Source organism: Dipodomys merriami, unplaced genomic scaffold (genome assembly GCF_024711535.1).
Source record: "Dipodomys merriami isolate MVZ:Mamm:240054 unplaced genomic scaffold, mDipMer1.0.p SCAF_60, whole genome shotgun sequence".
Classification (NCBI taxonomy): Eukaryota; Metazoa; Chordata; class Mammalia; order Rodentia; family Heteromyidae; genus Dipodomys; species Dipodomys merriami.
The window spans coordinates 7,284,676-7,308,109 of record NW_027206180.1 but is presented as its reverse complement, the minus strand read 5'-3'; the positions used below and the strand labels follow the sequence as shown (position 1 = coordinate 7,308,109).

Below are 23,434 nucleotides of genomic sequence, written 5' to 3'. Positions count from 1 at the left end.
ACTACCCAAAAGACTGAGATGTGAGGATCAGTGGTTCAAAGCCAGCTCAGGCAGGAAAGTCACTAAGGTTCTTATCTCCAACAACAACACAAAAAGACAGAAGTGGAGCTGTGACCCAAGTGGGAGAGTGCTAGTCCTGAGCACAAAAGCTCAAAGACAGCACTCAGGCCCACAGAGTTCAAGTCCCAGCACCAGCGAAGAAAAAAAAAAAAAAATGTGAAGGGGTAGCTTACCTAGAGGTGGGAAAGGCCTTGCGTTGGATCCCCAACCAGCAAAAATTAAATCAAACGTGCCAGGGAGTCACGCCTGTCATCCTAGCTACTCAGGAGGCTGAGATCTGAGGATCGCAGTTGGAAGCCAGCCTGAGCGGTACAGTTCGAGAGACTGGGATCTCCAATGAACCACCAGAAACACGGGTGTGGCTCAAAGTGGTCGCGCACTAGCCTTGCGCAGAAGGGCTGAGGGGACAGAGCCCAGGGCCCTGGGCCCCGGCCCCGCGTCCCACCAAAGGGAAATAAACTAAGTTCGGAGGGTCCCTCGGTGTGGCTAAGGAGTGACACCGGCTCGGGAGGGCTCGCGGTGGACACAGCCCGGGGCCGCCCCCTCGCCCCGAGGGCTCCCGCGGCCTCTCCCCGCGGCCCGGCCGGGGCGCTCGGTGCCCGAGGCTCCCGGAGGCCTCAGCGGGCCTCGACTACTCGGCCAGGAGCGCGGAGCTGCAGCAGCCGCTCGGGGCTGCGCCCAGACGCACCCTGGTGCCCACGGCACCGGGCTGCTATACAACTACAAGGGTCCGGTGCTCAAACGGCCAGGCCGGGGCCAACGCGCGGGGACCGGGCGGGCCGCCAGGGCCGAGGGCCGCCGCGGGGGCCGGAAACCGGAATCGGCCCCGCGGAGGAAGCGCCCCTTTCCGACAACACCCAATCCGCTTCCGCCACGCCCCCTCGATCCCGCCCCGCGCGCCGATTGGTCGGTCCGTCAGCCCGCTGCCGCGAGGGGAAGACCCGGAGAAGCGGAGTCCTGCGAGGAATGGGCTCTGGAGCCCTGCCGCGCATGCTCGCGCCTTGACCCCAGATTGAGGTGACGGCCGGAGCCGAGGTGGGGAGGGGGGGATCCTGAGCATTGAGGCGGAGGGAACCCGCCGCGGCTCCGTCGCCGGAGAGGGAGGGCCCGCTGCCGTCGGTGAGGACGGGCCCCAGCGGGCGGGGAGGGCCCGCGATGGACGACCCCCCCCCGCCCAGCTCTGCGGGGTCCGGGGGGCTGGGGAGGGTGCCCCTGCCCCGGCGTGCCGGGATCTGCCTCCTCGGCTCGCCTCCTCCAGGACCGGACCCCCGGGCCTGACGCCCCCCCCATCCGAGAGCCCCCTGCCTTCCCGCCCCGTGCAGGGTGCGCCGCCCCCACCTGGTCCTGTCCCATCTCGGCCCCGGAGGCTGGGAGTCGGAGGTTTGAGGGCTGGAGGCTGGGGAGACGATCGAAGGCCCGGAGCGGCCTTGGGGAGCCGGGGGGCCGTCTGCGTGCAGCCTGGACGGCCCCCCACGGCAGTCCTGTCGGGAAGATTCTGGGCCCTGGTGCTGAGGGAGAAATAATCACCTGATGAAAACTCCGGGTCCATGCCTCAGTAGCCCACACCTGTAGAATACAGCCCAGGACCTTCGGGTATCCCCCAAGCGCACCGTCTTTTCTTCCACTGTCCTGGACACTACGTGTCGCATCATCCCTTCAGAAGCCCCGTCATGCGTGTCCTTCGTGGACGCTTTCCACAGATTGCCGGGAGCAGCTGGGGCTAGCACACTTTGCAAGCAAAAAGACAAAACAAAACGTTCACAACCCTTCACATCTCGCTTATTAACAACCTCTGCTCCCTTCATCACTAATCCCAGAACACATGAAATCAGCCCAGAAATGGTAAGGGATTTGTCTTCCTATGAAGATAATTCTGATGACCTGAAGAAGGAGCCAGGCAAGGTTCCAGCTCCTGGTGAGGTTAGTTAGACCTTGTATTATTTTCCTGTGACTGCCATGAACAGATTGCTACAAATTTAAGTGGTTTAGAACAGAACCACAGTTATACGGAAGCTGTCGTGGGTGTCACTGGAAAAATGGAAGCATAAATCCACCAGGCTCAAACCTTGTAATGTGAGCTACTCAGGAGGCTGAAATCTGAGGTTCCAAGCCATCCTGGACAGGAAAGCCTGTGAGATTCTTATCTCCAATTAACCAGCAAAAAGCTAAAAGTGAGCTGGGTGCCAGTGGCTCACTTCTGTAATCTTAGCTACTCAGGAGGCTGACATCTGAGGATTGAAGTTCAAAGCCAGCCTGGACAGGAAAGGCTGTGAGACTTATCTCCAGTGAAAAACAGAACACTGTGACTCAAATGATAGAGTGCTAGCCTTGAGTGAAAAACCTCAGGGTTCAAGCCCCATGACTGACAAAAAAAAAGAAAAGAAAAGTGAAAGTGGAGGTCTCATTCAAGTGGTAGAGTGCCAGCCTTGAGTGGAAAAGTCAAGCAAGAATGAGAGGCTCGGGCTGGGAAGGTAGCTTAGTGGTAGAGTGCTTGCCTTGCATGCACAGTGCCCTGGGTTCAATTCCTCAGCACCACATAAGCAGAAAAAGCCAGAAGTGGTGCTGTGTCTTAAGTGGTAGAGCGCTAGTCTTGAGCTGAAAAGCTGAGGGACAGCGCCCAGGCCCAGAGTTCAGGTCCCACGACTGGCAAAAAAAAAAAAAAAAAGAATGAGAGGGTCTTAGTTCAATCCTCAGTGCCAACACACACACACACACACACACACACACACACACACACACACACACACACACACACACACACACACACACTGGAGAGATGAGTGGGGCTGCATCCCTTGGCTTGTGGTCCTTCTCCATGTTCAAAGACACATCTCAGTGGGCCTTGCCTCCGTCATGATGCGTCTCTCCCAGTCTTCTGCCTCCCTCTTCCACTTAGAAGCAGCCTAGTGATTAAGCCTGAGGATAATCCAGAGTGAACTCCTGGTGAGCAACCCTAATTCCATCTGCATCCTTCCTTCTGCATCTTCTCAAATAAGGTGAAACTGTCAGGAATTAGGACCTGGACGTGGTTAGGGACGTCCCTCTGTCTCCCACAGACCTGACAGTGTGGGAATAATACCCCTGGGTCCTGCCTGTGGTGTGATGCTGGGCTTGATCTACCCTGAACTCTGTGGGAAAGAGTCCAGAGCTGAGGGGCCCTTGTCATCACACGCCGGCCACGTGAGGCTCGGCATCCACATGCCTTGTCTCTTGTGGTGCTGCTGAGGAGCTGTCTCCCCGGTGCATTTGCTATTTTTAATTTATTTTTACGGTTCCCTCTTCTTGGAACGGAGTCGCTGAAGCTTACTGACAATCTAGAGAGAAGACGTAGCGCCACCTCCTGGAAGAGGAAGTTTGTATTCAGTTCTTTAGATCAGTGTGGTTTGGGGATTATTTTATTTGGGGGGGAGGGGGGGAGGGGGTTTGTAATCCTGATCACCTACTTGGAAGGTCTGACCCTGATGTCACAGGATCTTGTTCCGCACTCAGGGTGCTTTTGTGCAGGACTTGAAGGAGAGCCAGAGGGGCTGACTCACGCTCTGCCTCCCACCCTCTCACCATTCCACCCAGGTCTCCAGGTCACTCCTTTATCTCTATCAGCTTGTGTTGTGTCTGTTTTTAATGCCAGAATGGTGTGTGTGTGTGTGTGTGTGTGTGTGTGTGTGTGTGTGCGCGCGCGCGCGCGCGCGTGCGTGCGTGCGTGCGTGCGTGCGTGTGTGTGTGCGCGCGCACGCACACATGCTAGGGCTTAAACTCAAGTCCTGGTTTGTCCTTTAGGATTTTGATTCAAGGCTGACAACCTACTACTTGAGCCACAGCCACACTTCCAGCTTTTTTTTGACAGCCAATTGGAGATAATATCTCAGATTTTTCTGCCCCAGCTGCCTTCCACCATGATCCTCAGATTTCACCCTCCTGAGTAGGTAGGATTTACAGGCATGAGCCACTAGCACCCACCTTCATTTTCTCTTGTGGTATTATCTCGTATCTGAATAGAGACTCTTTTTTCCCTCTGAGTAATGGACTAATGAAAAAAATTGCCTTGTGAGTAATTATAGATTGATTGGTTGATTGATTTTATTGGTGGTACTGGAATTTGGACTCAGGGCTTTGCCATTGCTAGCCGAGTAAGTCTACTACATCTTGAACCAAGCCACCAGCCCTTTTTGCTTTAGTGATTTTTGTCCTTTTTTATCCAAGCTAGCCTGGAACTATGATTCTCTCCATATAACTAGAATTGCAAAATGTACACCACTAGCCTTTTTTTTTTTTTTTGCCTGCTCTGGGTTTGAACTCAGGGCCTGGGTGCTGTCCCTGAGCCTCTCTATACTCAAGGCTAGTGCTCTACCACTTGAGCCACAGCACCACTTCAGGCCTTCTCTGCTTATGTGGTACTGAGGAATCAAACCCAGGGCTTCATGCATGCTAGGCAAGCACTCTACCACTGAGCCACCTTCCCAGCCCTAGCCTTTTTTTTTTTCTTTTAACATTTTATTATTAAAAAAAATCTTTAAGTAGTTGTACAAAGACATTCCCATTCTACAAAACAGTATATGAATCTACAAGGTGTCTTGACAACATTGTCTCCCATCAGCCCTAGCCTTTTTAAGTGTTAAATATTTTCCTGTTGTAAAGGTTAATTCATGCAAAAAAAAAAAAAAAAAGATGAGGTCATGAACATTACAATTTGAGAACAGAGATTGGTGGAAAGTGAAATCACTCCATCCACTAGATCCTCCCTAGATCTACCTGCTGGAGCCTGAGGAATAAGGATTTCCTTCACTCACTGGCTTGCCTCCTCCCCTAGGACAGAGCCTGGGAACCCCAGTAACCTGGCCAGAGGGGAGGAAGCAGAGGAGGAGGAGGAGGTGGATCATGTCTGCTGGGGGTCTGGCGCTGCCGCTGCCGGAGAGCCCAGGCGCAGCCGGGCTCAGCATGCCCCTGCCTGAACCCAGTGAGCCAGACGTGAAGGCTGACCCGGAGCCCTCGGAGCCTGGCAAAGCTGTGCTCCCTGCTGCCCCCAGGAAGCCCAGGAAGTTCTCCAAGCTGGTCCTGCTGACAGCCTCCAAAGACAGTGCCAAAGTGGCCGGGGCCAAGCGCAAAGGTGTGCACTGCATCATGGCCCTGGGCGCGCCAGGCCCTGCTACGCTGGCCAAGGCCCTCCTCAAGACCCACCCAGAGGCTCAGCGGGCCATTGAGGCAGCTCCCCCCGATCCCCAACAGAAGCGCAGCAAGCTGGGCCTGGGTGAGTTTCAGAGAACCCCCACACACACACCAAGATGGCCTCTGGTCCCTTGTCAAAGCTGCCCACACAGAGGATTGACGTCTGTCCCAAGCGTCTCTGTTGCTCATTCTGGCCTCCTGGCCCTCGACCCTGACTCCTCTGAGCACACGTGGGAGGTGGTGGCCCTGGGGTGGTAGGTGCTGGCTGTGCATCCCTTCAGAGCTGGAGATCCTGACTCTGCCCCTGCCATTGCTTCCAGGTGGCCATGCCCCCCATGCCCCTCCCCTGCAGCCTGCACACCTCACACCCCTACTCTGTCTCAGTCATGTCTGTGGGTGGAGCTGGGGGCCTGGCCTTGTGTACCTTCCACATGTTCTAGAAGCCATGCATGGCCAGTGTAGAAAGCGCCTTCATTTCTGCAGTTAGCTGCTTTGTCTCCACTTCCAGAATGGTATTGGGCACTGGGACTCAGAGAAGCCAGAGACTGGGTGGCCTTGTGCTGGCTTTTCCGAGGCTTTTCCAAACTCCAGTGAAGTCTGCCAGGACCTGAAAAGACAGGGTTTCCTCACTGTGTAGGGGAGCCCCTTGGACTCAGCTGGGTGTTCATCTGACAGCCAGGCACAGAGCCCCTAGATATCCCGAACAGCGGCCTGGAACTCTCAGGGACCAAAGGACTCTCTCTGTCTCCATGTCCTGCTGGGGGCTCCCACACCCATGGGAGTCCTGTTGGGGAGTCAGAGGGGACCTGACCTGAGGCATATCCTGCCTGCCAGATCTCTGAGTGCTTCCATGTGACTGACCCTTGAGATTCAGCAGCCCAGGGGTGGAGGGTAGAGTCCCCAGGACCTGTGGGGTTGAAGAGGAGCCCATGTGGGAGTAGGAGGTTGGCCAGGAGCTGATGCCACAGAGAGGAGGGGATTAGGGTCTGGCTGGGGACTGGTTCTCCCCACTGGTTTTTCTTTTTTTTGGGGGGGGGGGTCCAGTTGTGTGGCCTGAACTCTGGGCCTGGGCGCTGTCCCTCAGCTCTTCAGCTCAAGGCAAGCGCTCTACCACTGAGCCTCCTTCCCAGCCCCTCCCCACTGTTATGGGTAGGACACAGCTGTCTCTGGGGTCCCTCTGTAGCCAGGCTTCTGCAGGGGACATGCAGAGGGAGGGCCACCCCTGGCCACAGGGCCAGCCACCAGGCTCAGTAGTAGGCAGAGCAACAGCTTCCCCAAATGTTTTGGAATTAACTCAACAGCCTTTGTTGCCCTTGGGTTGAGGCCCTTCGGGTCCCTAGAGTAGAGATTATTTCTCTAAGTCAATCATCAGAGGCTCTGGCCTGGGAAGGTACCCCACCCCACCCAGCCTGGAGGAGTGGTTAGAGCCAGGCCAGGTAGGGGACTCTCAGCACAGGCTGGGTCCTGGGATGTCCAGAACCAGCCCTTCTCAGCCCTGGTCCTGTACCACCAGCCTGACCCACCTGCCTCCCCTCCAGATGCTGACACCAAAGAACACAGCGGATTGGCTGCAGTGGCTCCCATCCTGCTCCCGGAAAAGGCTACTGGGCACCTGGCCCCGTGCACTGCGTCCCTGTAACCTTGCCAATGGTGGAGCCGTGGATCCTTGGAGGACCATCACTGGGGGAGGGGAAGGAGGAGAGGAGCTGTCCACAGGGCTCTTAGAAGCCCATGGGAAGTGGAGCGGAGGTTTGTTTTCAAAAAGATCAAGCGTGTTACTTTTTGTAAGAAAAGACATATTCAAAGGGAGAAAATAAGGAGCCCTGTTAGAGTATTTTAGATTGCCAGAAAACCGCACAGACATCCAGGCATAAAGAGCAAAGAAAAGGCTTATTGCCAGTAAAGGGACTGGCGAGACCCCTTCCCACAAGAGAGGAGTGAGAAGAGGCACCGGCTATTTCTGAGGTGATCTATATAACCTTCTGAGGCTAGGAGGGGCTAGTAGGGGCCAGGAGGCGGAGACCCTGGTGTGGATGTGAGGGCCAGGGGCTTCATCATGGCGGACTAGGATTTAGGATTGGGGTCCAAATAGTAGATAAGGGTTGCTGCAACTGCCCAGACCTGAAGGTCACTCGAAGGAGCTCTTGCTGCCTTTGAGGGTGGTAGCTGCCCCAGAAGAATGCCAGCTCAAGGTAAAGGGTTTGGAGGCTGATTATTTACTGCCTTTACTACATGGGCCTAGTGTTGTCTAGGAAGGGAGCATGCCAAGCCGTAGAGAGGGGAAGGAACATGCTAAGCTATGGGAAGGGAGCTCATTGGGCTAACCAGCCCTATGCGATTTCCCATTGCAGACGGGTTTTTAACATTCCAGGATTCTGGGTTCTTGGGACCTGGCCCCAATCCCACCAGCCTAGAGCCGTCTTCCCTCTACCAGTCTTCACGTGCCTCCCGCCTCTCCAGAGTAACCAGAGCAGGTGATCCATCCTCTGTGGCTTCTAATCCCAGGCTTCGCCGCTCTAGACCCCTCTGGCCTGGAAAAATGAGCCACTGAAGATAACTAGGTGGGTGGCTCCGAGGTTTCCTCTTCCTGTTGCCCTTAGACTGGGGCCAGTGGGAGCTCATGGCCCAGGCCCTGGATAGCCAGCCCATTCCCTCCAGGGGCCTGTTCCTGAGAGGCCTCATACTCCCACCTGCTGGGGCCTCCCACGATCAGAAGGTTACTTCCCTGCCTAGCCTGCACCTCGCTTCTTCTGGGCGAGGTGGCGCTGAGCCTTTCCCCTAGCCTACTGGCTGTCACCAGGCTGGGTTAAACATGAAGGAAGCAGTTCTCTTCCTCCAGCCCTCCACCAGGCTCCTCCACAAAGCTCCTGGCCTTTGGTTTCCTTATTCTTTGAAAATCACCTCTGAGTACAAAGAAGCCTTCCGGTTTTTTGTTTTTGTTTTTGTTTTTTTTTCAGTGTAGGATGTAGAAGCTGTTTATTGTTAAATAGGATGTTTTCAAAACCAACTAGCATCTGCATTTTGCTATATTTCTTTTACATGGAAACTTCTTCTTGCCTGGAAACTTCTGCTAGTTCTATGTTTAAATAGAATCCACTGATTTATCCTTTGCTGAGTGTCCTTGTGTGTGTGTGTGTGTGTGTGTGTGTGACTAGAGTAATATGGGGGATGGCAAGCACATCTGGGCTTGGAGAATGGCCAGTACTAGTGAGCAAAGCTAATATCCTGAACACACCTGTAATCCTAGCCACTCAGGAGGCTGAGATCTGAGGATTGAGGTTCAAAGCCAGCTTGAGCAGCAAAGTCTATGAAACTATAGCTCCAATTAACCAGCAAAATGCCAGATTGATGGTATGGCTGATTTGGTAGAACATCAGCCATGAGCAAGCAAGCAAGCCAAGCAAAATCACAAGGCTCTGAGTCTAAGACCTAGAAAGGGGGTGGCTTATGTTTATAATATGATGCAAGAGGCTGAAATCTGAGCACTGTGGTCAGAAGCTAGCACAGAGATGAAAGTCTGAGACACTTATCTCCAATTAAACACCAAAAAGCCAGAAATAGACATGTGATTCATGTGGTAAAAGGCAAGCCTTGAACAAGAAAGCCGAGAGACAGTGTCCAAACCCTCAGTTCAAGTCCCAATACCAACACACACACACACACACACACACACACACACACACACACACACACACACACACACACACACACACACACAGAGTGCACAGCACAAGCAAAATAGGGGGGAAAAATGAGCCAGGTGTAGTGGTTTGCTTCTGTAATCCCAGCATTTCAGAGGTGCAGATAGGAAGATCCTAGGATCCAGGTCAGTCTAGGCTCCATAGTGATTTCAAGGCCAACCTGAGGTTCATGAGGTGCTGTCAGAAATGCAAGCACTGCTGGGCACTAGTGGCTCACGACTGTAATCTTAGCTGCTCAGGAGGTTGAGATCTGAGGGTCGAGGTTCAAAGCCAGCCCAGGCAGGAAAGACTGTGAAACTTTTTCTCCAACCACTCAGAAAACCAGAAGTGGTGCTGTGGCTCAAGTGGTAGAGTGCTAGCCTTGAGCTGAAGAGCTGAGGGACAGCGGCCAGGCCCAGAGTTCAAGCCCCACGACAGACAAAAAGAAAGAAAGAAAGAAAGAAAGAAAGAAAGAAAGAAAGAAAGAAAGAAAGAAAGAAAGAAAGAAAGAAAGAAAGAAAGAAAATAAAAAATAAAGAAACGCAAGTGTTAGAGAATGGCTCAGTAGACAGTGTGGATACTGAGTGGGTATGTAGTGAGATGTGGCATGGGTTGGATCCCCAGCACCACCAACAAACAAGACAAAACAAACTGAAACAGAGCTGGAGGTGCCAGCTCAGCAAGCTCAAGGCCCCCATGCAATCCCCAGAACCACCAAAATCAAAATCACACAGAACAATGATAATTAGACATCATACAATGAAGAACTTTTATGGTTCAAAAGACACCACCTGGCCGGGCGCTGGTGGCTCACGCCTGTAATCCTAGCTACTCAGGAGGCTGAGATCGGAGAATCGCGGTTCAAAGCCAGCCCGGGCAGGAAAGACCGTGAGACTCCCATCTCCAATAAACCACCAGAAAAGCGGAAGTGGCGCTGTAGCTCAAGTGGTAGAGCGCTCGCCTTGAGCTGAAGAGCTGAGGGACAGCACCCAGGCCCAGAGTTCAAACCCCACGACCGACCAAAAAAAAAAAAAAGACACCACCTGAACTGGATCAAATATCTGATGAAAGATGCATAGCTAGGATATATAAATAAATAATCATACTCAATGACAACCCAGGTTTTAAAGATGCATAAAGGCATCAGATGTCCAAAGAAGCCAGACCAATGGACAATAGCCACCTCAGAAATGGAGCATCACACCCTGCAAACCCCAGTCCCAGCCACAAATCCCGCCCTAGCCCCGCCCCTGATCTCCCCTACCCAATCCCAGGGTGGCCCCGCCTCTTTCGATATGAAAGGCCCCGCCCCTGCACGGTCATTGGCTAGGACGACCGTCAGCTCGGCGGCGCCCTGGGAAGAACCAGAGAAAAGGACTTTATCCCAGGAGCGGCTGCGCAGCCTTACTGCGCATGCTCGCTGGGGGGGGGTTGGGGGCGTTCCGAGAGGTCCGCTCCGCTTCGGGGCCGCGCGCGCGCGCGCGCAGGGCACAGGGCGCGCTCTCGAAGGGGCCATTGGAGGCTGGGAGCCGGCGCTGTGGGGTTGTGGTGGCCCAAGTGGCCGGGGCCTCCAGGTCGACGCCTGCGGCTGTAGCGGCCGAGGCCAGGGACCCGTCGCGGGAGAGGGAGGGCCGGCTGCCGTCGGTGAGGACGGGCCCCAGCGGGCGGGGAGGGTCCCGTCCGGCGGATGGGCGCCCCGGGCCCCGCGGGCGGTGCTGGGGGGGGGTCCGGGCCTGCGTCACGGGCGCCGCCGCCTCCCTGTGGGCCGCCCGGGCTTCGCCTCCTAACTCCTCGTCCTCTTTCCCCTCAGCCCCTTGGCCTGAAGCCGACACCCCCAGATCGGGGGGCCTCCCCGCCCTCGCCGCCCGCCCCCCCGCGGTGCCCCCGCCCCCCCCCCATCTCCGCGTCCCCGGGCCCCAGTGACCTTGCACTTTGCGCCGGTGACGGCTTTCAAACTTCATGTCTGAGAAATGCGCCCCGTGTGCAGACCCTGTGGTGCCCGAGGTTGGATTGCTGCACCTCAAGTTTTCAAAGGGAGCCGCAGACCCCAGTGCACGTGACGCAGATGATTCGGCCCTCCTCGGATCCATTGCACGCGCATCCATTCCATCCCCACCCATTCCATGCCGGCCAACACGCGAACCCGTGAATGGGGGGCCTAGTGGGAGGTCTGCCGGACCCCTACAATCAGATAATCACATGTAAACTTCCATTTCTGCTTTCCAGGGCCAGCGTCGTTTCTGGAATGTGATTTAGATTTTTTTTTTTTTTTTCCGGTGTGATTTGGTTAGGTTTATCTGGTTCCTTTCCCCAAAGCCACTAAATCAGACTAGTGGAAGAAGTCCATGTCTGACGTTGGGGCTAGACTGTGTGGAGCTGGCCGCGCTGAGTAAGCCCCAGAGCTAGAGGTATGCTTTAGATGCCTGAGGAAGCTTCAGCTTTAAAAAGAGGAACCTGCCAAGTGGTTCCTGCCTGTAATCAATCCTAGCTACCCCGGAGTCTGAGATCTGAGGACCCAGGTTTAAAGCCAGCCTGGACAGGAAAAGTCTGTGAGACTCTTTATCTCCACTTACCTACCAAAAAGCCAGAAATGGAGCTGCAGCTCAAGTGGTAGAGTGCTAACCTTGAGCAAAAAAGCTCAAGGACAGCACCCAGGCCCTGAGTTCAAGCCCAGCACAAACAAAGAAATAAATAGAAGAAGAGGAACTTGCTGGCAACCTTTGGAGAGAACTGGCGTGAGCGCACATTGAAGTATTGCTGAGCATTGCAGTGAAGAGGAAGGTCTCAGATGACCTGAAGCAGATGGAAGGCAGGTGCAATCAGGTACACAGGCGAAGATTTGAAGATGCATTAGGCCAGGTGAAGAAGCAAAACTAGCTGAGATTCTAGTCTAGGGTGACTTGGGGTGCATTGTTAGCTTTCTGTAAGTACAAAATATATCCAGGAACTGACTTATAAAGACAAGAGGTTAACTTTGGCTCACAGCTCAAAGATTTCAGTCGAGGACTGTGAGAGCACTTTGGGCATCCGGCAGCAGTGCTATATAGCAGTAGTGAGAAGCATGTGGTCCTTTTCAGGGTCCGGAGGCAAGAGAGAGGAAGAAGCAGGGATTCCTCTTCCTCTCAGGGGCACGCCCTGCCCAGTGACCTGAATACCTCCCACCATGCTCACATCCTAATGGCCCCTTCCCACTCAGCCCTTTAGCACACGGGGTTGGGGGGGCACACATGAGTCACTCTAGAGCAGGAGATGTGAGGTAGGGGCCTCCCATTAGCTAGAATCTCCCTTTTTGTGGTACTAGCATTTGAACTCAGGGCCTCATGTTTGTTAGGCAGTGTACCATTTCAGCCATGCCCCCATTCCGTTTTTTAACTAGAATCTCACTTTTTTTTTTTTTTTTTTTTTTGGTCCAGGCCAGCCAAGACCTCGTTCCTTCTAGCTATGCATCTCTGCATGGCAGGCACAGGCGTCACACCCAGCTTTTATTGGCTGAGCTAGGCATCTGGAGAATATTCTGCACAGCTGGCTTCAAACTGTAGTCCTCCCAATCTCTGCCTCCTGCATAGCTAGAATGAAAGGTGTGAGCCTTCACCCGGCTGGGATCTCCCCTTCTGCACCCTTTAAGTTGCCTTGAAGCGGTGGCTCTCAGGCAGTTTTGCCTGTCAGGGGATCTTTCAGCTGTATTGGTTGTCATAACTTGAGGGGCATCTGTCCAGCAGGTAGAGGGCAGGGGTACTGTTAACGACCCTATAGTGAGCAGAACAGTCTCCCCACCCCCACCCCCACCCCACATACACATACAACAAAGCAGTGTCTGGTCCACACAGCAGTGGCCACTGGTGCCGGGGTTGTGACGCTGCCTTAGAGTAGCACAGGGTAATCTTCCGGAGGATGGACACCAGCCCCTCCCAGGAATGACAGCACACAGACCGTGTGCCGTCACGCAGGGCTCCGGAACCAGGCAGTGCCCACCCCTGAGTCTCATAGTTCATTAGGCAGAGCAGAGGGTGAAGGAGGAGCCATTGAGACCCTGCAGGAAGGGCTTTCCCTCTTCTTTGTTGGAGGTAAGGTCAGGCTATGTTACACAGGCTGCTTTTCTTTTTTTTTTCTTTTTTTTGGTCCGGTCGTGGGGCCTGAACTCTGGGCCTGGGCGCTGTCCCTCAGCTCTTCAGCTCAAGGCTAGCACTCTACCACTTGAGCCACAGCTCCACTTCCGGCTTTTTTCTTATGTGGTGCTGAGGAATTGAACCCAGGGCCTCAGGCATGCAAGGCAAGCACTCTACCACTGAGCCACCTTCCCAGCCCCACACAGGCTGCTTTTTTTAACGACTTTTTTAACTGCTTCACTTTCTAAGCAGGTGGGATCACAAACCTGCACCACTGGCCGTGCTTGGGAGGTTTTTTCCAAAGCTAGGCCTTCCCTCCTGTAGTCCTAGCTACTCAGAAGAACTGAGATTGGAGGATTGGTATTTGCTTTGTGTCAGTCCTGGGGCCTGCGCACTACCTCTGAGCTTCTTTTGTTCAAGGCTAGTGCTCTACCACATGAGCCACAGCTCCAATGCTGGCTTTTTTGGTAGTTTATTGGAGATCATTCTCATGGACTTTCCTGCTTGGGCTGGCTTTGAACCATGATCCTCAGAACTCAGCTTATGAGTAGCTAGGGTTGCAGGCCTGAGCTATTGACACCCAGTGAGGACAGATATTTGAAGCCAGTCTTGATACAAAAGTCTATGAGGCTCCATTTCTGAAATAACCAGCAAAAATGTTGCCTGCTCAAGTGGTAGAGAGCCAGCTGAACAAAGACGCCCAGTAAGAGCGTGAGCTCCTGAGTTCAAACCTCAGCATTAGAATGGGGAAGGGTGGAGGAAATGAAGGAAAGGAAAGGACAGGAAAGGAAAGTTAACTTGACGTTATAACTCTAGAATCTAGAAGGTGGCATTAGTCATACTCCAACTGGGAAGACAGACGCTTTGCTAAGACTTTACCTGGAATTTAATGGCTCTCCTGGGAGAAGACTAAGACACCAGCAGGAAATTCTAGGTAATCCAGAGTGTGGACATGGCTAGAAACTGCCACTACAGCCAGGCTGAGAGTCACGGGCAGCCAGGAGCGCTAGGCAGAGTGTGTGGACAGCACAAGTGGAGACGCTGTCCAAAGCAGGATGCTGCGGAGGTCCCCGCCCCTCTTGCGGGCCTCCATTGGCCAAGTTGGACTTGAAACCCCCTGTGAGGTACAACTAATCAACTATAAAGAAACTGGAAGGACTTGATGTAGCTCAGTGGCAAAGCACTTGCCTAGCAAGTACAATGTCCTGGGTTCGATCCCCAGGGTCTAAAACAGAAAAGACAAAACAAAACAAAATAAAGTTAGAAGGAAAGAAAGAGAGAGAGGAAGAAAGAAAGAAACTGGCAGCTGGGCGCTGGTGACTCATGCCTGTAATCCTAGCCACTCTGATAAGGCTGAGATCTGAAGATTGAGGTTCAGAGCCAGCTAGGACAGGAAAGTCTGTGAGACTTTTATCTCCAATGAACCACCAGAAAACTGGAAGTGGAGCTGTGGCTCAAAGTGGTAGAGTGCTAGCCTTAAGCAAAAGAGCTCAGGAACAGTGCCCAGGCCCTGAGTTCAAGCCCCATGGGAAAATAAAATAAATAAATAAAACCTGGCCTTTGAGACACAGCAGGATAGTGGACTGCTCCCTGGGGAGCATACTGTAAGCACCAGCTGCTCAAGGTCAGGGAAGGACACACTGGGTCTGGGCCAGCCAGGCGTAGACTCTAGTCCTGACTTTCATCAACTGTGTAGTCCTAGGCCATGCAGGGAAATGCTTGAGGCCACTGCCTCCCCAGGGCAGAGTGACACCATGGTGACACGGGACAAGGCCCCGGGTTGCAGTCATAGACATCAGGGCTGACAGCACAGGATCTCCTTCCTGACAGGGCCCAAGGCGAGGAGGCCTAAGGCAAGGGACACTGAGGAGATGCTGGCTGAGTCCCAGGGGCAGAAGGACCAGAGGGGCGGGATGTGGGCAGAGGTCTCCTCACTCACCTCACCATGCTGTACAAGAGAGGCCTCTGGGAACATTTTCTGTGTCAATGCATTGCTAGTACCAAGGTTTGAACTTAGGGCCTTATACTTGTTTTGCTTGCTTGCTCAGCTGGTGCTCTGTGACTTGAGCCATGCTTCTGGCCCTACTTTCTTTTGTCGGTCATGGGGCCTGAACTCTGGGCCTGGGCGCTGTCCCTCAGCTCTTCGGCTCAGGGCTAGCGCTCTACCACTTGAGCCACAGCGCCACTTCCAGCTTTTTCTGAGTAGTTTATTGGAAATAAGCGTCTCTTGGACTTTCCTGCCCTGCCTGGCTTTGAACCTCAATTCTCAGGTCTCAACCTCTTGAATAGCTAAGGCGTGAGCCACCTGCTCCCTGCCAAGGATCCTTCTTTTCCCCTAAGCTTTACATAGTTAGAGAGAAACTAGGAGATGAAGTTTTCTTTCTTTCTTTTGTCCGGCCAGTCCTGGGGCTTGAACTCAGAGCCTGGGCACTGTCTCAAGGCTAGCACTCTACCACTTGAGCCACACAGAGCCACTTCTGATCTTTTTTGTGTTTGTGGTACTGAGGAATCAAACCCAGGGCTTCATGCATGCTAGGCAAGCACTCTACCCCTAAGGTACATTCCCAGCCCCTGAAGTTTTCCTTGAAGTTTATTATTTTCCCCATGGTAAAGAATTCAGGTTCATTCTAAACAACATGGAGAATGCAATTTAAGAGAAAAGGAAATCTGACTGGGCCCTGGTGGCTCACTCCTGTAATCCTAGCTACTCAGAAGGCTGAGATCTGAGGATTTCAGTTCAAAGCCAGCCCGGACAGGAAAGTCCATGAGACTCTTATCTCCAATAAACCACCAGAAAACCGGAAGTGGTACTGTGGCTCAAGTGGTAGAGCGCTCACCTTGAGCTGAAGAGCTGAGGGACAGAGCCCAATCCCAGAGTTCAAGCCCTATGACTAACAAAAAGAAAAAAGAAAGAAAAGGAAGGAAGGAAGGAGAAAATAGAAAATCCAGCTGGCTTCAATCCAAAATCCTTAGACCTCAGCCTCCTGAGTAGCTAGGATTACAGGCATGAGCCACTGGTGCCCAGCTTGGACATTTCCTATAAATGAATTCCTGTAATACTTGGTCTTTGGTCACTGGCTTTAAAAAAAAAATGCAAATTCTGTTCCTTTTCATTTGCTGAATGATGCTCACCATGGCCTCATCTGATCATGCAGCTGCTGAGACTTGGTGAATGGACTTGGGTTCTCAGTCTAGAAACCTCATGGCAGAAGTGAGGGTCCAGTAGGAACTGGAACCACAGAATTGTCACCAATTGCAGTACAGAAGCTTAAAATAGGGGGTATTGCAGGCTTGCTTGGGGTACTGACTGAGAAAGACCCCCACCAACTGCATCCTCCCAGAATGACAGGAAGGCCAACCCACACTGATGACCGCTGGGCCCATCAGCCCTCTCCCCCCCCCCCACTGCTCCCTAACCCCGAGGAACTCTCCCAACACCCTCATAACCACAGGCCTGCTCAGCTGAGGCCGCAGCAAACAAAGGTAGCTGCTCCCCCATAGCCTGGCACTTCCCAAGGACTGGGCCATTCTGGGACCTCCAAACTAGGATAGAAGCTTCTGAGTGCTGGCGCTTACCTGGCCTAAGCCTTATCTAAGTGAGGTCCACAGGGCTGAGAGAGTCCAGGCAGGTCCTGGGCACACGAACAGTGAAGTCTTCTGCCTCCAATCAGGTTTCTGCCTCTGGCCTCTGGTGTAAACTGGGCCAATAGGAATGACTGGCAGGGAACCCCAGGGCAAGAAGGTTAAGTGGACGAACTTGTGAGTGCGCCACATCTGCACCTGCAGGGCCAAACCTCCACTGGGGAGAAACTCCACTGTCAGCCTGCTGAGTGTCTACTGACGGTCGGCCTAGATGGGGAAGGGAAACCATGGCTGCCCGGACGGAGATGCAGAGCAGAGGCTTGGGGCCCACTGGTCCTGCCCCTTCTCAGCTGCCCCATGCTCCATCCCAGGCCCAAGGGCTTCCTGCCCTGACCTGTTTACCTCCTCCCTTAGGACGGAGATCCTGACCAGGGAAGAAGAGGAGAGAGTCATCTTCTGCAGGGAATGGAGCGTGGTGTCGGGATGCCCCTACCCGAGCCCCGCAAGCCGGAGGCCAAGGGAGTGAAGGCCGGCCAGGCGCCTGCTGCGGGGCGCGTCACCAGCGTGATCCTGGCCGCCCCCAGGAGTCTCCCAGCCCCCAACCAGGGTGGAGACGGGGTGGGCTCTAAGCCCACCGCCCCGCCCCGTGCTGTGTCCTTGGAGCCGTCTGTGCCCCCCGCCCTCGCCAGCACCCCCCCTACCCCGCCAGCCAAGGAGCAGGTGCGGCCTGTCCCGAGGAAACGCAGCAGAGTGGACGCAGGTGAGACATCTGGGCGGCCTGTTGCCCCTGATCCCAGCACCCCGAGATCCAGCTAGGTGACCTCGTGTTACCCGCTTCCAGTAGAGCCTCTTGGTGTGGTTTGCCCGCCGCAGGCTGGGGTGCCAGCGCCATCATGCCACGCCTGTGGGTGGGAATGCCAGTGACAGCAAAAGCTCTTACGCTTGCCATGCGCCGGTGGCTCCCGCCTGTCATCCTAGCTACTCAGGAGGCTGAGATCTGAGATTGAGGTTCAAAGCCAGCCTGGGCAGGAAGTCCATGAGTCTTATCTCCAATAAACCACCAAAAAACCGGAAGTGGCGCTGTGGCTCCAGTGCTCGCCTTGAGCTGAAGAGCTGAGGGACAGCGCCCAGGCCCAGAGTTCAAGCCCCACGACCAACAAAGAGTTTTTAGACTCCTCCAAACACATCCACGGCGCCCTGAGAAGCCAGCTGCACAGTATACACTTCTGGCCCAACAGCTGGGGGTTCCAAGGAGGGACCCCACTCATACAGACCCCATCCTCCTCCAGAGCCCCTCACCCCACCCTCCCTGGCCTCCAGTCTTGCCCCAGGAAAGCTAACCAGCCCTCTCCTTGCCCTCAGCCGCCCCCCAGCCCCTGGAGTTCCTGAGGACGCCGTTCGGAGGCCGCCTCCTGGTGCACAAGGGCTTCTTGTACAAACAGGAGAAGGCGGTAGGCGACAAGGTGTACTGGAAGTGTCGCCGGCACGCGGAGCTGGGCTGCCGGGGCCGGGCCGTCTCGCGCGGCCTGCGGGCCACCGTCATGCGGGATCACTGCCACCCACCCGACGAGGAGGGCCCGGAGGCCGGGTGCGAGAAGGAGACACTGCCCGGCCCCAGCCTGCCGGAGGGCTTGGGCGAGCCCCCCGGTCCAGAGGGCGCTGAAGGCCAAGAGGAGGAGGCACTGGACGGCGTGACGCTGTGGCCGCTGCTGGAGGAGCCGGACCCCATCCTCCAGCAGCTGGCCCTGGAGGAGGAGGAGCGCGCCCTGGCCCTTTCGCTGCTCAGGCTGCCTCTCAAGAAGCGCAAGCGGAGGCCCGGTGAGCACGCGCCCTTTCTTCCTCTTAGCAGGCGGGAACCTGCCGGTCCTTTCATGCCCAGACAGAAATGGAGGGTCCCCCAGGGCTGCAGGCCTGGCTCAAGCGGTAGACAGCCAGCCAGCCTAGCCAGGGAAGCTTGAGCCTGAGCTCAAGCTAAAACCTAGGCGTGTCAGGTCCCATGTGTTTCCCCAAAATGTGCTCAAGATCAAAAATACAAATGTGCCCCGGTAGTCACGGGCCAGCACTACTGCTCCTAAACCAGCTGTGGCTCTGGGGGGGAGGTCCTTCCAGAATTCTCTGATGCAGAAAGGCCCGATATGGAGGCCTGGAAATCTGAATTGGAACAAGCCCCAGTGCTTCTGATGTGATGGAATCCGGGCAGGAACTCTGGGAAGGTTCGTCAGTTGGTCCCAGGTTCACATTCCAGCCCCATCCACCGGTGGCCCTGTGCCTCAGAAAACTTGCTCAAACGCTGGTGTCTCTGGAGCTTTATCCTGAGGCAGATGCAACAAGCTGGGCTGCCATGGGGGCCGTGGGAGGTTCTGGCCCCCACTTAGCAGGTGAGGGCTTGGGGAGAGGTGGTTTTTATTACCAGCAGCAAGGTAGCGGGCTCCAGAAGGCCTGACCCCAGAAGGAGCTAAGGGTCCCAGGCTGGGAGAGCCAGGTGCTGAGGCAGGGCGGGACTTCCTTTCCACTGAGTATCTCTCAGTACTACTTGACTTATAGCAGCGTGCACATGTATTATTGAAAAAGTTCGATAAAAAAAAATTAAGCCTACATGGCAACTCCTTTGTAACAACTACTTAAAGATAATAATAAAGAGAATTACATTAAATAAACCCTAACAAATGAAAACACAGCCAAGAGCAAACAGGAACATAGCCCAGCCCCCTCCTGGTGTGGGCCTAGGGCGGGGGGGGGGGGGGTGAGCAGAGGAAGCCCGGCTCTGTTCTGGGTAGCACCAGGGGCTGTGTTGGAATGGGCTGGTGCTCTGCTAATGTTCCCTGTCACACCCAGCTCTCACAGGCTGCCACTGCCGCTGCCGCTACCTCCCCTCCTCCTCCTCCTCCTCCTCTTGTCAGTCCTGGGGCTTGAACTCAGGGCCTGGGCACTGCCCCTGAGCTCTTTCCCTCAAGGCTAGCGCTCTACCACTTTGAGTCACAGCTCCACTTCTGGTTTTCCGGTGGTTAATCAGAGGTAAAGGTCTCAGTTCCTTTGTTGCCCAGGCTGGCTTTGAACTGTGATCATCAGATCTCGGCCTCCTGAGTAGGTAGGACAGGCGTGAGCCCAGCCGCCCCTCTGTCCTCCTGTCCTCCCTCCAGGGCAGGGTCGGTCCCTAGAGTTCCTGAAGACCTGCTATGGGGGCCGCTTCCTGGTGTACCGCTCCTTCCTCTACAAGCGGGAGAAGGTGGTGGGGGACAAGGTGTACTGGACGTGCCGCGACCACGCGCTGTACGGCTGCCGCAGCCGCGCCATCACGCAGGGCCAGCGCGTGACCATGATGCGCCGGCACTGCCACCCGCCCGACATGGAGGGGCTGGAGGCCCGGCGGCAGCAGGAGAAGGCCACGGAGGAGACCACGGCGGACGAGTACGAGTTCGTGGGCCATAGCCTAACGTGCGCTGTGGACAGTCTGCTCTCCGGCAGAGAGACGGGCGCGCTGCCCGCCCCCCGGCCCCAGGGCCGAAAGCGAGCCAAGGCCCAGGATCAGGAGACCCCTGCCCAGCCCGAAGCCCCGCAGGGGTCCTCTGACGAGGACCCGGGTGAGTCTCCCTCCCTGGGGGCTCCCAGCCCCAGAGCCCAGCCCTCCGCCTGTCCGGCAGTCCCGCCCCGGCCTCCACCGCCCTCCCTGAAGGTCCTTCCCATCTTCCCACAGGAGGCCCCGAGTTCCTGAGGACGCCCCTGGGGGGCAGCTTCCTGGTGCACGAGTCCTTCCTGTACCGGCGGGAGAAGGCGGCGGGGGACAAGGTGTACTGGACGTGCCGCGACCAGGCGCGCATGGGCTGCCGCAGCCGCGCCATCACGCAGGGCCGGCGCGTGACGGTGATGCGGGGCCACTGCCACCCGCCCGACGCGCTGGGGCTGGAGACCCTGCGGCAGAGGCAGAAGCCCCCCAGCCCGACTCGCTGGGGTGTCCCAGGTGCCCCCAGGAGCCCTGCGGCCCCGCCCATCCCCTGTGCCCAGCCTCCAGAACATTCCAGAAGTAGCCACAGTTCTTTCCTCTAGCCCTCCTCTTGCCTTGCCCCCCGCCCCGAGTCCTCAGCCCACCTCGGGTGCCCCTCTCCCTCGTGCTGCCGGGAGACCCCATCCTGTGGGGAGACAGGCAGGGATGCCTCCACGTGGCTCTTGGTGAATCTGCACCCCACGGCTGCCCCCCAAGGACCACCACAGCCTGCAACCCCGGCCCGGCGGACAGTGTCCCTAGAGGACAGTTGCCCATGCCTCCCCTGACCAGCCCCCCTGTCCCCCGAGTCCCTGCATAGACACAGGCACAGCAGACACCGCCTGCCCCCAGAGTTGAGGGGCTCCATTTGCAGGGGACTCTGGACTCCGGAGAGGGGGTCCTCGAGGGGGCTGGGCTCTGCGTCCTGGGCGGGCCCAAGCTGGGGGGAGGTATGACTGAGATCAAGACACCCCCAGATCGCCCCTTCCCCAGGCCTGGGGCTCGGGGAGCTGTCCTGACCGCTCTCCCGTGCCTCTGCAGAAGGCCCCGAGTTCCTGAAGACGCCCCTGGGGGGCAGCTTCCTGGTGCACGAGTCCTTCCTGTACCGGCGGGAGAAGGCGGCGGGGGACAAGGTGTACTGGACGTGCCGCGACCAGGCGCGCATGGGCTGCCGCAGCCGCGCCATCACGCAGGGCCAGCGCGTGATGGTGATGCGCCGGCACTGCCACCCGCCCGACATGGGCGGCCTGGAGGCCCTGCGCCAGCGGGAGCACTTCCCCAACCTGTCCCAGTGGGAAGGCCCAGGTGCGGGCGGGCGGGCGCGGGCGGGCGCGGCGGGGCCATCTCCCTGCTGCACACACTCACCCTGCCCGCATGCCCCAGAACGTGGCCGAGAGCTCAGAGCTGGGGCTGCACCAGGCTCGGGGCGCTGGCCCTGATGTGGTGCCAGAAAGCAGCCGGCTGCTAGAAAAGGGGGCAGCGGCCTGCATGGCATTATGAGCAACCCTGGACGGGCTCAGCCTCAGCCCCCCCCCCCCATGCTGGTCCCACCTCATGATCTCTCCTGCAGCTCCCTAGAGGCTGAGGGAGTTGCCTGGTTGCCAATTAGTGGAGGGGTGGATGGGCCCTGGGGGGGCTGGGGGGGAGGTCTTAGATGCCCAGACCAGATCAGACCAGGGCCAGGGGGCAGGCAGAGGCCTGGGGCGTCAGAGACTAGCATGGGGCAAGGAGGGATGGTCGTTTCCTGCCTGGGGGACAGGCCACCCGCCCTCTGTTCCCGGCATGCTGTCGCCAGGACCTGAGCTCCCCCTGCCTCCCCCTCCAGAGCCCCTGCAGCCCCTGGAGTTCCTGAGGACGTCCCTCGGGGGCAAGTTCCTGGTGCACGAGTGCTTCCTCTACAGGAAGGAGAAGGCCGCTGGCGAGAAGGTGTACTGGATGTGCCGGGACCAGGCCCGGCTGGGCTGCCGCAGCCGCGCCATCACGCAGGGCCGGCGCGTGATGGTGATGCGGGGCCACTGCCACCCTCCCGACCTGGAGGGTCTCGAGGCCCTGCGGCAGCGGGAGCGGCAGCCTGGCCCTGCCCAGCAGTGAGCCCAGGTACAGCAGGGCCGGGCGGGGACCCTGGGCCAAGACCGCTTTGTGCCTTCCCTTTCCAGCACCTTCCCGCCTTCTCCTTGCTACTGGTTGCTGCCCTTTAAGCTGAAACCGCAGCACACCTGTCCCATCCCAACTACTGCTTCTGTTATTCTAAGACATCCTACATGTGTGCGCGTGTGTGTGCATGTGTGTGCGCGCATATGTGTACATGTGCATATGTGTGTGTATGTGCACGTACGTGTGTGTGCACATGTGCATGCGCATGTGTGTGCGTATGCACGTGTGTGTGCATGTGTGTGCGTATGTGTGTGCGCGCATGTGCATGTGTGTGCGTGTATGTGCGTGTGGACGTGAACTCTGGGCCTGGCGCCGTCCCTGACCCTCTTCGGCTCAAGGCTGGCGCTCTACCCCTTGAGCCACAGCGCCAGTCCCGGCCTTTTCTGCTCCTGTGGTGCTGAGGAGTCGAACCCGGGGCCCCAGGCGTGCGCCCCTCCCGGCCCGGGCACTTTGCTCCGGGCCTGTTCTGGCTGCGCTCTCGTCTGGGGAATAACGCGGGTGTCTTTATCGCCAGGAACGCGGACGACACGCGCCCGGCCGGGGCTCCCCGTGCACGCGGCCATTTCCCAGCCGCTTCCAGTCGCTTGGCCCAAGTCCCGTCGCTGCTCCGCGGGCCCGCGCGGCCCCCGGTCCCCGCCTGGCCGGGGCCGGGCGAGGCGCTGCCGCCCTCCCGACTCTGGAAGGCTCCGGCGCGTTCCCCCGGCCTCCGACGCCTCAGCCGGCCCCGCGCGGCCGGCGCCCCGGCTTCCAGAGCCCGGCGTGGCGCGCGCCGGGCGCAACTGCGCATGTGCAGACGCCCGCCTTCCCGCCCGCGCAGCCGCACGGGGGGCTCCGCGGCGCCGGTCCCGCCCGGCCCCCGCCGCACCGCCCCCCGCAGTGTGGATCCGGGCCCGCAGTCCTCACGACGGGGGAGTCTGGCCAGAGGTCGGGCCGGGGTCGCCCGGCGCACGAGGAGAGGGACGCGGGGCGGCCCAGCCCGCCCTGGGACCGGAGGGATGGGCCCCGGCGGGAAGGCCGCGGGCCGGCCGGCGAAGGCGCGGTGCCCGGCTCTGCTCAGCTCTGCTTCCCCATTAAACCCGCTGCGCTCACCTGGTCTAAGGCCTCGCTCCGCGCGCGCCTGCGCGGGGGGGTGAGGGGCTGGGGGGGACCCCACTCCTGTGCAGCCCGCCTCGAGGCCAGGTGGCCCCACGATGCCTCCCCAGCGGGAA

The 23,434-nt window shown here is 57.1% G+C and overlaps 3 protein-coding genes across 9 annotated transcripts in view; 2 read left to right on the top strand and 1 right to left on the bottom strand.

The window, feature by feature from the left end:
• Positions 1-399, bottom strand: part of LOC138814617 (serine/arginine repetitive matrix protein 2-like) — a 29,570-nt gene extending 29,171 nt beyond the window's left edge. The window contains exon 1 of the mRNA XM_070003674.1: positions 234-399. The gene's annotated coding sequence lies outside the window, so the exon portion shown is untranslated. The remainder of the gene's footprint in view (positions 1-233) is intronic.
• Positions 400-994: 595 nt separating this feature from the next.
• LOC138814615 (FLYWCH family member 2-like) lies at positions 995-8,333 on the top strand. Of its 3 annotated transcripts, XM_070003672.1 has the most exons (4): positions 1,097-1,179; positions 3,838-3,983; positions 4,868-5,305; positions 6,762-8,333. In XM_070003672.1, the coding sequence occupies exons 3-4, from the start codon at positions 4,936-4,938 to the stop codon at positions 6,860-6,862; spliced, it is 471 nt and encodes a 156-aa protein (XP_069859773.1). In that variant the 5' UTR covers positions 1,097-1,179; positions 3,838-3,983; positions 4,868-4,935; the 3' UTR covers positions 6,863-8,333. The 3 variants fall into 3 exon arrangements, with proteins under 3 accessions (XP_069859772.1, XP_069859773.1, XP_069859771.1); XM_070003671.1 differs by lacking the exons at positions 1,097-1,179; positions 3,838-3,983 and adding an exon at positions 995-1,077; XM_070003670.1 differs by lacking the exon at positions 3,838-3,983.
• On the top strand, positions 1,002-23,314 carry LOC138814614 (FLYWCH-type zinc finger-containing protein 1-like). 5 transcript variants are annotated; one of them, XM_070003667.1, is made up of 9 exons: positions 10,401-10,547; positions 10,891-11,104; positions 17,006-17,351; positions 17,954-18,409; positions 19,732-20,172; positions 20,286-20,549; positions 21,114-21,377; positions 21,898-22,169; positions 22,741-23,314. In XM_070003667.1, the coding sequence occupies exons 3-8, from the start codon at positions 17,057-17,059 to the stop codon at positions 22,161-22,163; spliced, it is 1,986 nt and encodes a 661-aa protein (XP_069859768.1). In that variant the 5' UTR covers positions 10,401-10,547; positions 10,891-11,104; positions 17,006-17,056; the 3' UTR covers positions 22,164-22,169; positions 22,741-23,314. The 5 variants fall into 5 exon arrangements, with proteins under 5 accessions (XP_069859770.1, XP_069859768.1, XP_069859766.1 ...); XM_070003669.1 differs by lacking the exons at positions 10,401-10,547; positions 10,891-11,104 and adding an exon at positions 1,002-1,077; XM_070003665.1 differs by lacking the exon at positions 10,891-11,104.
• The last annotated feature ends 120 nt before the right edge of the window (positions 23,315-23,434 follow it).